General features: G+C 43.2%; 1 protein-coding gene across 4 annotated transcripts in view; it reads right to left on the reverse strand.

Annotated features, from left to right (window-relative positions):
• akr1a1b (aldo-keto reductase family 1, member A1b (aldehyde reductase)) overlaps window positions 1-14,591 on the reverse strand; it is a 51,720-nt gene that overhangs the window by 31,550 nt on the left and 5,579 nt on the right. For 2 of the 4 annotated variants that reach the window (XM_069938785.1, XM_069938784.1), the window contains 2 exons: window positions 13,363-13,453; window positions 10,451-10,570 (listed from right to left, as the gene is read on the reverse strand). In XM_069938785.1, the coding sequence (XP_069794886.1) occupies window positions 10,451-10,570; window positions 13,363-13,453 (211 nt within the window). The remainder of the gene's footprint in view (window positions 1-10,450; window positions 10,571-13,362; window positions 13,454-14,591) is intronic. The other 2 variants (XM_069938788.1, XM_069938786.1) reach the window with 1 other exon arrangement.

Raw genomic sequence — 14,591 nt, forward strand, 5'->3', positions numbered from 1 at the left:
TAGTAACTCCCAAGAACTTATTTGCTCACCCTCTCCACCTCTGATCCTCCAGTGATCACTGGATTGTACACCTCTGGCTTTCCCTTCCTGAAGTCAACTAGCTCCTTAGTTTTGGTGACATTGAGTGCAAAGTTGTTGTTCAGCCACATTTTCAATCTCCCTCCTGTGCACTGACTCATCAACTTTCTTTACACAACCCACTACCATGGTATCATCGGCAAATTCGTAAATCGTGTTATTATCATACCGAGCCACACAGTCGTAGATGTAAAGTGAGTAGAACAGGGAGCTAAGAACGTAATCCTGTGGTGCTCCAGTACTGATGGAAATTGTAGAGATGTTCTTCCCAATCCTCACTGATTGTGGTCTGGAGGTGAGAAAATCCATGATCCAATTACACAGTGGTCTTGGAGTTTGCTGATCAGTTTTGAGGGGATGATGGTGTTAAATGTCCAACTGTGGTCGATAAAGAGCATCCTGATGTATGCATTTTAGCTGTCCAGGTCTTTGTGTAGAGCCAGTGAGATGGCATCCTCTTGCTATGATAGGTGAACTGGAATGTATCCATGTTACCACTCAGCCAGGAGCAGATATGCTTTAACACCAGGCTTTCAAAACATCTCATCACTGTTGATGCAAGTGTTACTGGTCAATAGTAATTAAGGCAGCTAACTGGGTGACTGTGAGGAAAGAGATGGGAGGGAGACAGACAGTGCAGAGTACCCTGCGACCATTCCCCTCAATAATAAGTATACTGTTTTAGATATTCTTGGGTGGGGGGGGGGGGGGAAAATGACTTACCAGGGACAAGTCACGGTGGTCAGGTCTCTGGCATGGGGGATGGCCCCCTTGGCTCAGAAAGGAAAGGAGGAAAAGAAGAGAGCTCTTGTAATTGTAATTGGGAACTCGCTGATTGGGGAAGCAGATAGGTTTGCTGGACAAGATTGGGGCTCCTGGTTGGTATGTTGCCTCCCAGGTGCTTGGGTCAGGACTATTTCTGATAGACTGCACAGCATTCTGGAGGGGGAGGGCAAGCAGCCAGACGTCGTGGTCCACGTAGGGACCAATGACATTAGAGAGAAGTGGGGATGAGGTCCTGAAGAAAGAATATGTGGAATTAGAAAAGTTAAAAAGCAGGACCTCAAGCATGGTAATCTCAGGATTGCTGCCCATGCCACATGCTAGAGAGGGTAGTTACAGGAAGATGCAGCAAATGAATGCGTGGCTAAAGGGTTCACATTTGTGGATCAGTGGGACCTCTTCTGGGGAAGGCCTGATCTGTACAAAAGGGATGAGTTGCACTTGAACTAGATGGGGGACCAATATCCTGGTGGGCAAGTTTGGTAGAGCTGTTTGCGGAGGGTGGGAATCAGAATGATAGTGCAGAGATTAGGGTAGAAGTACAACTAGAGGGAGGAACCAGAATGATGAAGTTAATGGGGTGGGGGGAGGAAGGGTGGGTGGTAAAAATAGTAAAGGCGTGTACAAGGGGGACATTTTCTCAAGTGTATATATTTCAATGCAAGGAGCATTGTAAGAAAGGTGGATAAGGTTAGAGCATGGATTGACACATGGAAATATATTGTAGCCATCAGTGAAACTTGGCTGCAAGAGGGGCATGACTGACTGCTAAATATTCCAGGATTCCATTGTTTTAAGCATGATGAAACAGGGGGAATAAAAGGTGGAGTCGTATTGTTTGTTAGAGAAAACATTACAGCAGTGCTATGGCTTGACCAGTGAGGCTAATTGAGGAATGGGAAAGGTATGAAAACACTAATGGGGGTGTATTATAGACTCCCTAATGGACAGAGAATTACTGGAGCAAATTTGTTCTTTGGCTTGGCTTCGCGGAAGAAGATTTATGGAGGGGGTAAAAGTCCACGTCAGCTGCAGGCTCGTTTGTGGCTGACAAGTCCGATGCGGGACAGGCAGACACGGTTGCAGCAGTTGGGTGTTGGGTTTTTCCTCCTTTGCCTTTTGTCAGTGAGGTGGGCTCTGCGGTCTTCTTCAAAGGAGGTTGCTGCCCGCCAAACTGTGAGGTGCCAAGATGCACGGTTTGAGGCGATATCAGCCCACTGGCGGTGGTCAATGTGGCAGGCACCAAGAGATTTCTTTAGGCAGTCCTTGTACCTTTTCTTTGGTGCACCTCTGTCACAGTGGCCAGTGGAGAGCTCGCCATATAACACGATCTTGGGAAGGCGATGGTCCTCCATTCTGGAGACGTGACCCACCCAGCGCAGCTGGATCTTCAGCAGCGTGGACTCGATGCTGTCGACCTCTGCCATCTCGAGTACTTCGACGTTAGGTATGAAAGCGCTCCAATGAATGTTGAGGATGGAGCGGAGACAACGCTGGTAGAAGCGTTCTAGGAGTCGTAGGTGATGCCGGTAGAGGACCCATGATTTGGAGCCGAACAGGAGTGTGGGTATGACAAGATAAGCTTATCTTTGTGAGGTTTTTCAGTTGGTTGTTTTTCCAGACTCTTTTGTGTAGTCTTCCAAAGGCGCTATTTGCCTTGGCGAGTCTGTTGTCTATCTCGTTGTCGATCCTTGCATCTGATGAAATGGTGCAGCCGAGATAGGTAAACTGGTTGACCATTTTGAGTTGTGTGTGCCCGATGGAGATGTGGGGGGGGGCTGGTAGTCATGGTGGGGAGCTGGCTGATGGAGGACCTCAATTTTCTTCAGGCTGACTTCCAGGCCAAACATTTTGGCAGTTTCCGCAAAACAGGACGTCAAGCGCTGAAGAGCTGGCTCTGAATGGGCAACTAAAGCGGCATCGTCTGCAAAGAGTAGTTCACGGACAAGTTTCTCTGTGTCTTGGTGTGAGCTTGCAGGCGCCTCAGATTGAAGAGACTGCCATCCGTGCGGTACCGGATGTAAACAGCGTCTTCATTGTTGAGGTCTTTCATGGCTTGGTTCAGCATCATGCTGAAGAAGATTTAAAAGAGGGTTGGTGCGAGAACACAGCCTTGCTTCACGCCATTGTTAATGGAGAAGGGTTCAGAGAGCTCATTGCTGTATCTGACCCGACCTTGTTGGTTTTCATGCAGTTGGATAATCATGTTGAGGAACTTTGGAGGGCATCCGATGCGCTCTAGTATTTGCCAAAGCCCTTTCCTGCTCACGGTGTCGAAGGCTTTGGTGAGGTCAACAAAGGTGATGTAGAGTCCTTTGTTTTGTTCTCTGCACTTTTCTTGGAGCTGTCTGAGGGCAAAGACCATGTCAGTAGTTCCTCTGTTTGCGCGAAAGCCGCACTGTGATTCTGGGAGAATATTCTCGGCGACACTAGGTATTATTCTATTTAGGAGAATCCTAGCGAAGATTTTGCCTGCAATGGAGAGCAGCGTGATTCCCCTGTAGTTTGAGCAGTCTGATTTCTCGCCTTTGTTTTTGTACAGGGTGATGATGGTGGCCATCACGAAGGTCCTGAGGCAGTTTTCCTTGGTCCCAACAAAGCTTGAAAAACTCATGTAGTTTGACATGCAGAGTTTTGCCGCCAGCCTTCCAGACCTCTGGGGGGGATTCCATCCATACCTGCTGCTTTGCCACTTTTCAGTTGTTCGATTGCCTTATATGTCTCATCCTGGGTGAGGACCTCATCCAGCTCTAGCCTTAGGGGCTGTTGAGGGAGCTGGAGCAGGGCAGAATCTTGGACTGAGCGGTTAGCACTGAAAAGAGATTGGAAGTGTTCTGACCATCGGTTGAGGATGGAGATCTCGTCGCTGAGGAGGACTTTGCCGTCTGAGCTGCGCAACGGGCTTTGGACTTGGGGTGAGGGGCCGTACACAGCCTTTAGAGCCTCGTAGAAACCCCTGAAGTCGCCAATGTCCGCGCTGAGCTGGGTTCGCTTGGCGAGGCTAGTCCACCACCCATTTTGCATCTCCCGGAGTTTGCGCTGAAGATGGCTGCATGCGCGACGGAAGGCTTGTTTCTTCTCTGGACAGGACGGCTTTGTAAGGTGAGCCTGGTGGGCAGCTCGCTTCTTTGCCAGCAGCTTCTGGATTTCCTGGCTGTTTTCGTCGAACCAGTCCTTGTTTTTCCTGGAGGAGAAGCCCAGTACCTCTTCGGTGGATTGCAGTATGGTAGTCTTCAACTGATCCCAGAGGGTTTCAGGGGACGGGTCCGTGAGGCGGATTGCATCGTCGAGCTTTGCTTTGAGGTTTGCCTGGAAGATTCCTCTCGCTTCGTCTGACTGCAGGTTTCCAACATTGAACCTCTTTCTGGGGGCTTTACTGTTCCTGGGCTTTGGCTTGAAGTGAAGGTTGAGCTTGCAGCGAACCAGCCGGTGGTCAGTGTGGCATTCCGCGCTGGGCATGACCCTGGTGTGGAGCACATCTTGTTTGTCACTTTCTCGCACCAGGATGTAGTCCAGGAGATGCCAGTGTTTGGATCGGGGATGCATCCAGGTAGTCTTAAGGCTGTCCCTCTGCTGAAAAAGGGTGTTTGTAATGACAAGCCGCTGTTCTGCGCAGAGCTCCAACAGGAGGCGCCCATTGTCGTTGCACTTGCCGACGCCATGCTTGCCCAGGATTCCTGGCCAGGTTTCTGAGTCTTTGCCGACGCGAGCGTTGAAGTCGCCAAGGATGACAACCTTGTCGGCTGTAGGGGTGCGTTGGATGAGGTTGTGCAGGTCAGTGTAGAACTTGACCTTTTCTGCTGGTTCCGCCTGGAGGGTTGGAGCATAGACACTGATGAGGGTGATGCAACGCTTGTTTTGAAGGGGGAGTCGCATGGACATGATTCGGTCTGAGTGGCCCGTCGGAAGGTTTTCGAGTTTGGAGGCAATGAAGTTCTTGACCATGAAGCCTACACCAGATAGGCGTCGTTCATCCGAAGGCTTGCCAGACCAGTAGAATGTGTAGCCGCGTTCTTGGAGGTTGCCTACATCTGTCAGGCTGACTTCACTGAGAGCGGCTATGTCGATGTCAAGTCTGAGGAGTTCATGTGCAATGAGGGCAGACCGACGTTCAGGTCGGTGGCTGTCAGCCTTGTCTAGCATGGTTCTGATGTTCCAGCATGCTAGCTTGAGTTTGTGAGCATCTTTTGAGGGGGAGGACGTGGAGGGGGAGGATGTGGACCTGTCCTCGGGCCTGCGCAAAGGAGCTTTTAGGTGGAGTGCAGTGCGCGCAGTACTGGCCCCACCCTTTACACCCATGGTTCGTGTGCCGTGGCCAAGCAAGCTGGGACGTGGCAGTGAGGTCCTTGGGTCGTAGGTTTTATATCGAAGTGGCCTTCTCCTATGCAGGTTTCTTACCCGGGCTGGAGGGGTCTGCCTCCCCTCTTAGGTCAGTCCATACTGCCCGGACCGGGGCCGAGGCCGCCGCTGCTCTCCCTGTGCTCTGACTGGGGCCACCGCCTCCCACTTTCTGCCCGGATCGGGGCCTCCGCCTGCCTCACTCGACCGAGGCCGGGGCCGCCGCCTCCCCCTTGCTCCTATATATATTATAGGAGATTTTAACTTTCCACACACTGAATGGGGTGCCCATACTGTAAAAGGACTGGACGGCTTGGAGTTTTCAAATGTGTTCAGGAAAGTTTTCTAAATCAATACATAGAAGAACTGACTCAAGAGGGGGCAGTATTGCATCTCCTATTCAGGACCAAGAAAGGTCAGGTGACAGATGTGTGTGTTGGGGAACACTGGGTCTAGTGATCATAATGCTATTACTTTAGATTAATAATGGAGAAGGATAGGGCTGGGTCTAAGGTTAAGATTCTTTTTTTTTAATTTTTCACACCTTGAACCATATTGACCAAAATACACATAAACATTTCCCTCTTGAATATACACAGTGTCATTTTCTCCCCTTTTTCCTAAGGTTAAGATTCTTGATGGAATAAGGCAAATTTCGAAGAGAAGCAAAAGGATTTAGAAGGGGTGGATTGGGATAATTTATTTTCAGGGAAGGATGTAACTGATAAATGGAGGATATTCAAAGGGGAAATTTTGAGGGTAGAGTCAGTATGTCCCTGTGAGGATCAAAGGTTAAAAAATATAGGGAGCCTTGGTTTTCAAAGGATATTGGGAATTTGGTTCAGAGGAAGAGGGACACCTGGGAATAGATGAGGTGCTTGAGAAATACAAGGAGTGTTTAAAAAAAACACTTAAGAAATAAATTAGAAAGCTTAAAAGGAGATAGGAGGTTGCTTTGGCAGGTAAGGTAAAAATAAATCCAAGGCGTTTCTATAAGTACCTTAAAAGTAAAAGAATAGAGAAGGATAAAATTGGGACCCTCAAGGATCAGAGGGGTAGGCTATGTGAGAAGTTAAAAAAGTTGGGGGAAATTTAAAAAAAATTCTCCAGTATTCATTAAAGAAAAGAATATTGAGCCAAGTGAAATGGGAAAAATCTGGTAGTGAGGTCATGGATAATATACAGATTAACAAGGAGGTAATATTGGCCATTTTAAAGAGAATAAAGGTGGATAAATCTCTGGCTCCTGACAAGATATTCCCTAGGGACCTGAGAGAGATTAGTATACAAACATTGGGGGCTCTGACAGAATTATTTAAAGTGTCACTGGCCCCAGGGGATATGCTAGAGGATTGGAAGGTTGTTGTTCTGCTGTTTAAAAAAGGCTCCAAAAGTAAACCTGGTAATTATAGGCCTATGAGTCTAACGTCGATGGCGGGTAAATTAATGGAGAGTGTTCTAAGAGATGGTATATACATTTATTTGGAAAGACAGGGATTGATTGGGAGTAGTCAACACAGTTTTGTATGTGGTAAATCACGTTTAACAAATCTTGAAGAGTTTTTCGGGGTTACTAAGATGGTGGACGAGGGGAAGGATGTGGATGTTGTCTATATGGACTTTAGTAAGGCCTTTGACAAGGTTCTGCATAAGAGGTTAGTTAGGAAGGTTCAACCATTAGGTATTAATGTTGAAGTAGTGAAATGGATTCAACAATGGTTGGATGGGAGATGTCAGAGAGTAGCGGTAGAAAATAGTTTGTCAAATTAGAGACCTGTGACTATAGGAGTGCCACAGGGTTTGATACTGGGTCCATTGTTGTTTGTCATATATATTAATGATCTAAATGATAGGGTGGTAAATTGGATTAGCAGAAGATACAGAGATTGATGGTGTTGTGGACAGTGAAGTAGGTTATCAAAGCTTTCAGTGATTTATAGGACAGTTAGAAGGGAGGGCTGAAAGATGGCAGATGGAGTTTAATACTGAAAATGTAAGGTGCTACATTTTGTTAGGACTAATAAGCAAAGGTCATATATGTTAAATGGTAAACAATTGAGGAGCGCAGTTGAACAAAATTATTTAGGAATTCTTGTACATAATTCTTTGAAAGTTGAGTCACATGTAGATAGGGTGGTGAAGAGAGCATTTGGAAAATTGGCCTTCATAAATCAGAGTATTGAATACAGAAGTTGGGATGTCATGTTCAAGTTGTATGAGGCATTGGTGAGGCCAAATTTGGAATATTGTGTGCCGTTTTGGTTGCCGAATTATAGAAAGGATATAAACAGAAAAGAGAGTGCAGAGGAGATTTACAAGAATGTTGCCTGGGTTTCCAGATTTGAGTTTCAGGGAAAGGTTGAGCAGGCAGGGAGTTTATTCCTTGAGTGTAGAATATTGAGAGGTGACTTGATAGAAGTATTTAAAATTATGAGGTGGAAATGTGGACAGGTTTTTTCCATTGAGAGTGAGGGAGATTCAAACAAAAAGACATGGATTGAGATTGGAGGGGGAAAAAAGTTTAGGGGAAACATGAGGGGAAATTTCTTCATTTAGAGGGGATGAAGTGGGAGTGTGGAATGAGCTTCTGGCCGAAGTGGTAGATGTGGGTTTGATTTTAATATTTAAGGAAAAATTGGATAGGTATATGGACGAGAGTGGTGTGGAGGGTTTTGGGCCGGTTGCAGGTCAATGGGACTAGGTGGAAGATGATGTTCGACATTGACTAGAAGTACTGAACTGGCCTATTTCTGTGCTGTAATTGTTATATGGTTATAAGGCAGTGTACTACACTTTTCTTGGGCACTGGTATGATTGACGCCCATTTGAAACAAATGAGTACCATACCCTGTTGGAATGAAATATTGAAGATATCCATGATACATTGGTGTCAGCACAAATTTTTAATACTCAGCCAGGTACAACATCCTGGCCGGAAGCTTTCCTTGTATTCACTCTCCTGAAGGCAGCACTCACATCATCCAAAGACACAGACAGCTTGGGATCATCGGGGATGTGGGGGTGCAGAGGGGTGGTTTTCCATTGTTACTGCCGTCATATCAGGCATAGAAGGCATTGAGTTCTTCTGGGATAGAAGTTTTTCCGACTCCTACTTTACCGGATTTCGTTTTGTAGCAGGTTATGTCATTTGGGTCCTTCCACAGTTGTTTCCATTTTCATCTAGAATCTCCACTTCACCCAGAAGATCTTTTCACAGGCCATACCTGCTCCTTCTGTATTAATCTGGATCTCCAGACTTAAATGGCTGAGAGCAGATTCCAAATTTCATTTTTAAACCCTGAAAAGTTTGATTACACCAGTCTTTGACAGCTCTAATGCAATTATTCAGATCTTCAGCTGTTCTTAAACACCACCCAATCCATTCACTTGTGGAAGACCTGTAACTGTTCTTCAGCCGTTTAGCTGCCCTGATCTCTCTTTTCAGGACCTGTCTATATGAAGGCAGAAGGACCACAGACAGGATATCAGACTTGCCAAAATGTGGTCTTGGGAAAGAACGGTAAGCCTTCCTTATCTTGGTGCAGCAGTGATCAAGTTTGCTGAAACCTCTGGTACAGCAGATTACATGCTGGCGGCAGTTGGGCAGGATTTTCTTGACACAGGCCTGGTTAAAGTCGATGACTAAGATGTGTAGTGCGTCGAGCTGGACCATCTCTTGTTTACTGACCACATCATGCATCTCTGCAAGTGCCTGTTACGGCTTCTAACCGCGCCAGTTCGCTATGCTAGGGGTCGCGTAAGTGAGTTAAGCCGCTGTTTATTACTGCGTATCGTGCCAGCCCAATCTCTGCAGTTGCAGGCCACCACAAACTGAATGTTTTTTTCAATAGACAATTACCATCTTGATATGCAGTTCAGGGTATTTTGAGTGAAACATATTAATCACAAGCACCAGATAAAATTGTTAATCAGTAATACAGTTATTAGAAAAGATTAAATATACCAGCCAGGGTGTTGGCTAACACACTGAAAATGGCAGTGCTGCTGGAGCCGCTGTAACAGCAGCGCGGTTGCTGGTGCAGACCCATGGGGAGTGGAGATACAGCACTCCCATGGGTTCAACCATCCAGTCAACTTCCATCAGCTCTGCACAGGCTTTGAACAGCCCATTAAAGGAGATGATGGTAATTTTATTTAAAATCCTGCGACCGCAGGGTCTGCGCCCAATATGGCAGCACCTATGATCCGCAGCAGCCACATGGGGTTGCAAACTCCATGGAAGTGGAGGACTGGCACAGGGCACCAGAAACCGGGGAGACCATCCCCTGGTCTGACCACAGAGGCAGACCAGTGAGGGGGCTCTGCAGCTGAAAGACGCACGCATGCGTTGGGCTGGCGACTTGAGGCAAGGAACCCATGAAGGCTGGGGGCTGCAGGAGACTGCTGTCGGGAGACCTGCACTGGGATGTGGATTACTGGAGACTGGCTGAAGGAGTACCAGGTATCAGAACCTGGACACCAAAGGTGCTGAAAAGTTCCTGACCATGTTGAAGGTTTGGATCTGGAGCTTGGGTTGCTAATGGTTTGGACTGGACTCTTGTGTGGTGAATCTATGGACACTGGTGATTTGGTGGTGGGGGTGGTGGGGGGAAAGAAGGGGAGGGAGGCGACACAACTCCTCTTTCTCATACTCTAAGAGGCTCTTCAGGCAATTTCTGCCGATGCTGAATCTGTCTTACAGTAGGCAAGAGCAATTTCATGTAATATGACACTATTTTATTACAATAATAAATTGAATCTTGAAAAAAGGTTTTTCAGAAGTTAGATCCATTGTCCTGCAGAACTGTTTATAATATTTTAATTCAGATTTGATTAAAAACTGTATATTTTAACTACTTAAATCTTCAGAGATTAAATTTAAAATTTGAATGTATCCATAGCATTTTGATACAAACTGAAAAGCATCAACAAGTACATACAGAAATCTTCAAATTAAATATTGCCTTGCCTTTTGAAGCTGAATTCACCATTTTGCAAAGTTAACATAAAATCACAATATCAAAGACTGAACAGATAATGAAATAATAGTCAGTAATGTATTAAATGGCATCTAATTCCCTCTACATTTTTTTGGTGGGGAGGGTGGGAATAAAATTGGCTCATGGTTTAAATACCGTATTTATTTTCAAAGATGGATACTTGCAATCTATTTTTTATGAAAACTCCTTCCAAACAAACATATCTGTGCACGAGATTCTTACTAAGTATCATTTAAATCCTTAGCTCATACCTTGTCATCACCAACTATTTCTTTAAAGAGGTCTCCAATTTCAGCTTCATTATTATACACTGCAGCACAGTCCAGATGACGATAACCAATCTTTAAAGCTTCCTGGACAGCTGTTTTTACCTTAGCAAAAGAACAACTATAATCATTGCCGACAGTCAACACTATTTAACAGCGTGAATATTGAGAATGTATTGCAATTAAGAATTTTTGAAATAGCAATCACTCTACAATAAGGAAGCAAAGCATCTCTTGGCAGATTAATAGTGTATACAAAACAAAGATTATTCAGAAGCTGTAACATTTTGATATTTTAAAATTTGGTGAATAATTTCAATACAAAATAATAGCTTTGCAGTATTGTTATGGCAGAGAAAAAAAACCCCAGGAATTTCAGATTTATGATCCACTAGAAATGTTCATGGCTTGAACTGAAAATGTTAAAAGAGAAGTTGCACTAATGTGGGGAAAAAACATCTACTGCTCTAGCAAATTCAGAGAACAAGAAATCTTTTAGAGACTGAATATTGGGAGGCAAAAGAAAGTTGAATATCTCGACAGCAATTTTTTTCGTGCACACAAAGTATTATAAGAACAAGCAACACATCTATGGAAAATAAAATTGTTCTTTTATGTTCATGCCCATTCTATTGAGCCACATTACTGGTTTCTGCACAGCAAAGAATTATAACATGATTATTTTCAGACTTGGCACTTTTTTTGGACTGTACACAATTAATCCACAAAAATTAGGTGGATTTTTTTTGAGTTAATGTTTGCTGCCCATTAAGTGACAGAAAGTCCTGGACTCGTGTAGGCTTGAATATGAAGAGGTGATTCTGCATTTGTCAAAATGCTCTTTTGCTGGGAATGGAGTGGTGGAATGAGAAGGTAACATTACTATGCCTAACTTGGTAGAGAATCTAAGAAATGTAAAGTTTTCAAGACCTCATTAACCTCAAGGGAGGATGGAGACCTGATCTATTAAATTTAATTAATTAAATATTCCAATCGCATATTTAACAATTTCTCATTGTAATGAGTGGTGCTCACCAAGATATGTATTGATGAGTAGACAAATTTGTTTCATTGTTAATAAAAGTTTCCTTCCATTATTGAGTGATTTTGGTCACTCCAAGAAACGATTAGAAATTAAAACAGGAGATGGTGCAAATATTCAGAATCAAAATTTACTGTCATGAAATCCGTTGTTTTCAGCAGCGTTACACAGGTGCAAAAAATTAATTAGTGCAATAGAGGAGAAAAATGGCAAGCATCTGTACGGAAAGAAATAAATGTTATTTCAGAATAAATTAATATTTATCAACCCTGTGACAGAGAATTATAGATATGTTTTTGGGAGATAAATTGGGAAAGGTTTCTTAGGTCACATACAAACACTAAAATAGATCTCATTTAAAATACTGGAGCTCTGATCCATGGTAGACACATCGCCTCCAGAGGTTTTGCAAGAGCTTTGAAGAGAGCTCAAGAGACTTCACTAATGGATTGTTGTTAGAATTGGATGTCCTGAACGAAATAGGTTAATGTAATATGGTTATGCTTCTAATTTTAAATTGATATGTGACATATATACAGGTAGTCCCCGACGTACGACCATAATAGGGTCTGATGGATTGGTTGTAACTTGGGTTTGGTCATAAGTCGGGGAAACAGGGACCTTTGGCAAAGAACTCGGGCTGCCACTAGGGACAAGAACCATTGTTTACAGTACTTTTAATATAAAATATGTTCTTGTCCAGTAGTTTTAATAAAGATTGTTTTAAAAAATTTTGGTTGTATGTGGGGGTGGACATAACTCGCATAGGTCGGAAGTCTAGGGACTACTGGTATGATACAATTTGATTTGTTATCATTAATGTACCTTGTGTTACGACTTTTTGTTAAACTCAATAAAAATATTTTTAAAAGAATTCTAAATTATTAATACTCCATCTCTTCAAAAGGTGCATAGTTGTAATACAAAATGAATGACAAATCAGTTTCATATGTGCTGTGGTGGGAGTTAAAGAATCTGGAAAACTGAACAGTTTACCACAGCTTAATATCCACACATGAAGCCAATGCTAATTTCAGCACTCAAGCATTACAATTTTTCCTTTAAAAACAGAATAAAAACAAAATTCAATGCAAATAAATTAGTTTAAGACAATGAACTTTAATTTTACAAGTCTAAATTCAGCTTATGTTGATAATTAAGTTAGTCTTTGCATCCAGGTTTGCAGTTTCAATCAAGTTAAAATTGACAAATTTGAAAGCACATATGCCTTTAAGGGAATTGAGCAAAATAGAAAATTCCATCTCTTTGATGAATGGATGGTATTCTGCCAAGGAGGGAGCTGAAAAACTAGGAGGGACATTCAATTAACATTTACTCTGCCAATCTAATCTGCAAGCATTTCTGAAAGGAAAGATGTTGAGAGAGGAAAGGTAAATTTGTATTCAATTACCACCAAGTTACGAGCAAGTTTTTTTTCGAGTCATCAGCACATATGAAAGTTCCAATTTCAGCAAAATGCAAAAAAGGAACACAGAAAGTAGCCAGTTTCCTGTTTTCAACAGTATGCTACTTGGCCAGCCAAATTTCCAAAATGTTCTGTTAGTAGAGTATTAAAGCAGAGATGCAGAAGGGTACTCTTAATTCATACTGGTGTCTATTTTCAAATAAATCTAAGAGAATAAGAAGAGATACTGACCATAAACATGGTCTTGATATTTACTTGGAATAGCAAACATAACATTCATGTGCAGTCAGGAAATTTATTACTCTATCAATGCAGGTACAGCAGGTGGTTAAAAAGGCAAATGGTATGTTGGCCTTCATATCAAGAGGATTTGAGTATAGGAATAAGGATATCTTACTGCAGTTGTACAGAGCCTTAGTGAGACCACACCTGGAGTATTGTGTGCAGTTTTGGACGCCTTATCTGAGGAACGATGTTCTTGCAATGGAGGGAGCGGAAAGGCGATTCACCAGGCTGATACCTGGAATGGCAGGAATGACTTATGAGGAAAGATTGCACAAATTGGGATTGTACTCGCTGGAGTTTAGAAGATTGAGACATATAAAATTCTGGCAGGACTGGACAGAATGGATGCGGAAGGGATGTTTCCGATGGTGGGGGAGTCCAGAACCCGGGGCCATGGTTCGAGGATAATAGGCAAACCATTTAGGACCGAGATGAGGAGGAATTTCTTTACCCAGAGGGTGGTGAATCTGTGGAATTCATTGCCACAGAGAGCAGTAGAGGCAGGTTCATTGAATATATTTAACAGGGAATTAGATATATTTCTTCAGTATAAGGGAATTAGGGGCTACGGAGAGAAGGCGGGGACGGGGTACTGAACTTTAAGATCAGCCACGATCTCATTGAATGGCGGAGCAGGCTCAAAGGGCCGAATGACCTACTCCTGCTCCTATCTTCTATGTTTCCTAGTTTATAATTTGACATCTAATAACTGTTAGTTTGATAAACTAAATGAACAATTGTTTCATTTAATACTCAGGAAAACCTACTTAAGCACATCAGAACATAATGATCTACTGAAGTAAATGTGCAGAAGACGCACACGATTCTTCCAAATCCTCAAGTTACAGCAAATCTGTGCATGAGGTCATATAAAATTAAAGGCTTGTTTTGTTGAATATTTTATTTAAATGTCCATGCATGTATTAATATCCAAGAATAAAAAGTGACAATCATATATTCAAATTGGCTTTACATGCTACATACTATACCCCAATAAATCCTACCAAACACCTACCCCGCAAATAATAACCCCCAAGAAAGAAATAGGAAGAAAATCAGTAAAAGTAAAAGAATACAGAAAAGTCAAGGATAACAGATTATCGATATGTTTTTGGGAGACAAATTGGGGCAGGTTTTTTAGTGTATGTCACATACAAACACTTTTAAACAGATCTTATTTAAAATACTGGAGCTCTGCTCATGCTAGACATGTTGGCCCCAGAGCCTTTCCAAAAGCTTTGGAGAGTGCCTAAGAGACTTCACTAATGGATTGTTGTTTACAAAAAGGCAACAGATGAAAGAACTCGTCGGAGCCACAGACTGTCTGGAGTGGAACCTGCTGTTCGAGGAGGGTGATGTGGTTTTGCAAGCAG

Source organism: Narcine bancroftii, chromosome 5, assembly GCF_036971445.1.
Source record: "Narcine bancroftii isolate sNarBan1 chromosome 5, sNarBan1.hap1, whole genome shotgun sequence".
Classification (NCBI taxonomy): Eukaryota; Metazoa; Chordata; class Chondrichthyes; order Torpediniformes; family Narcinidae; genus Narcine; species Narcine bancroftii.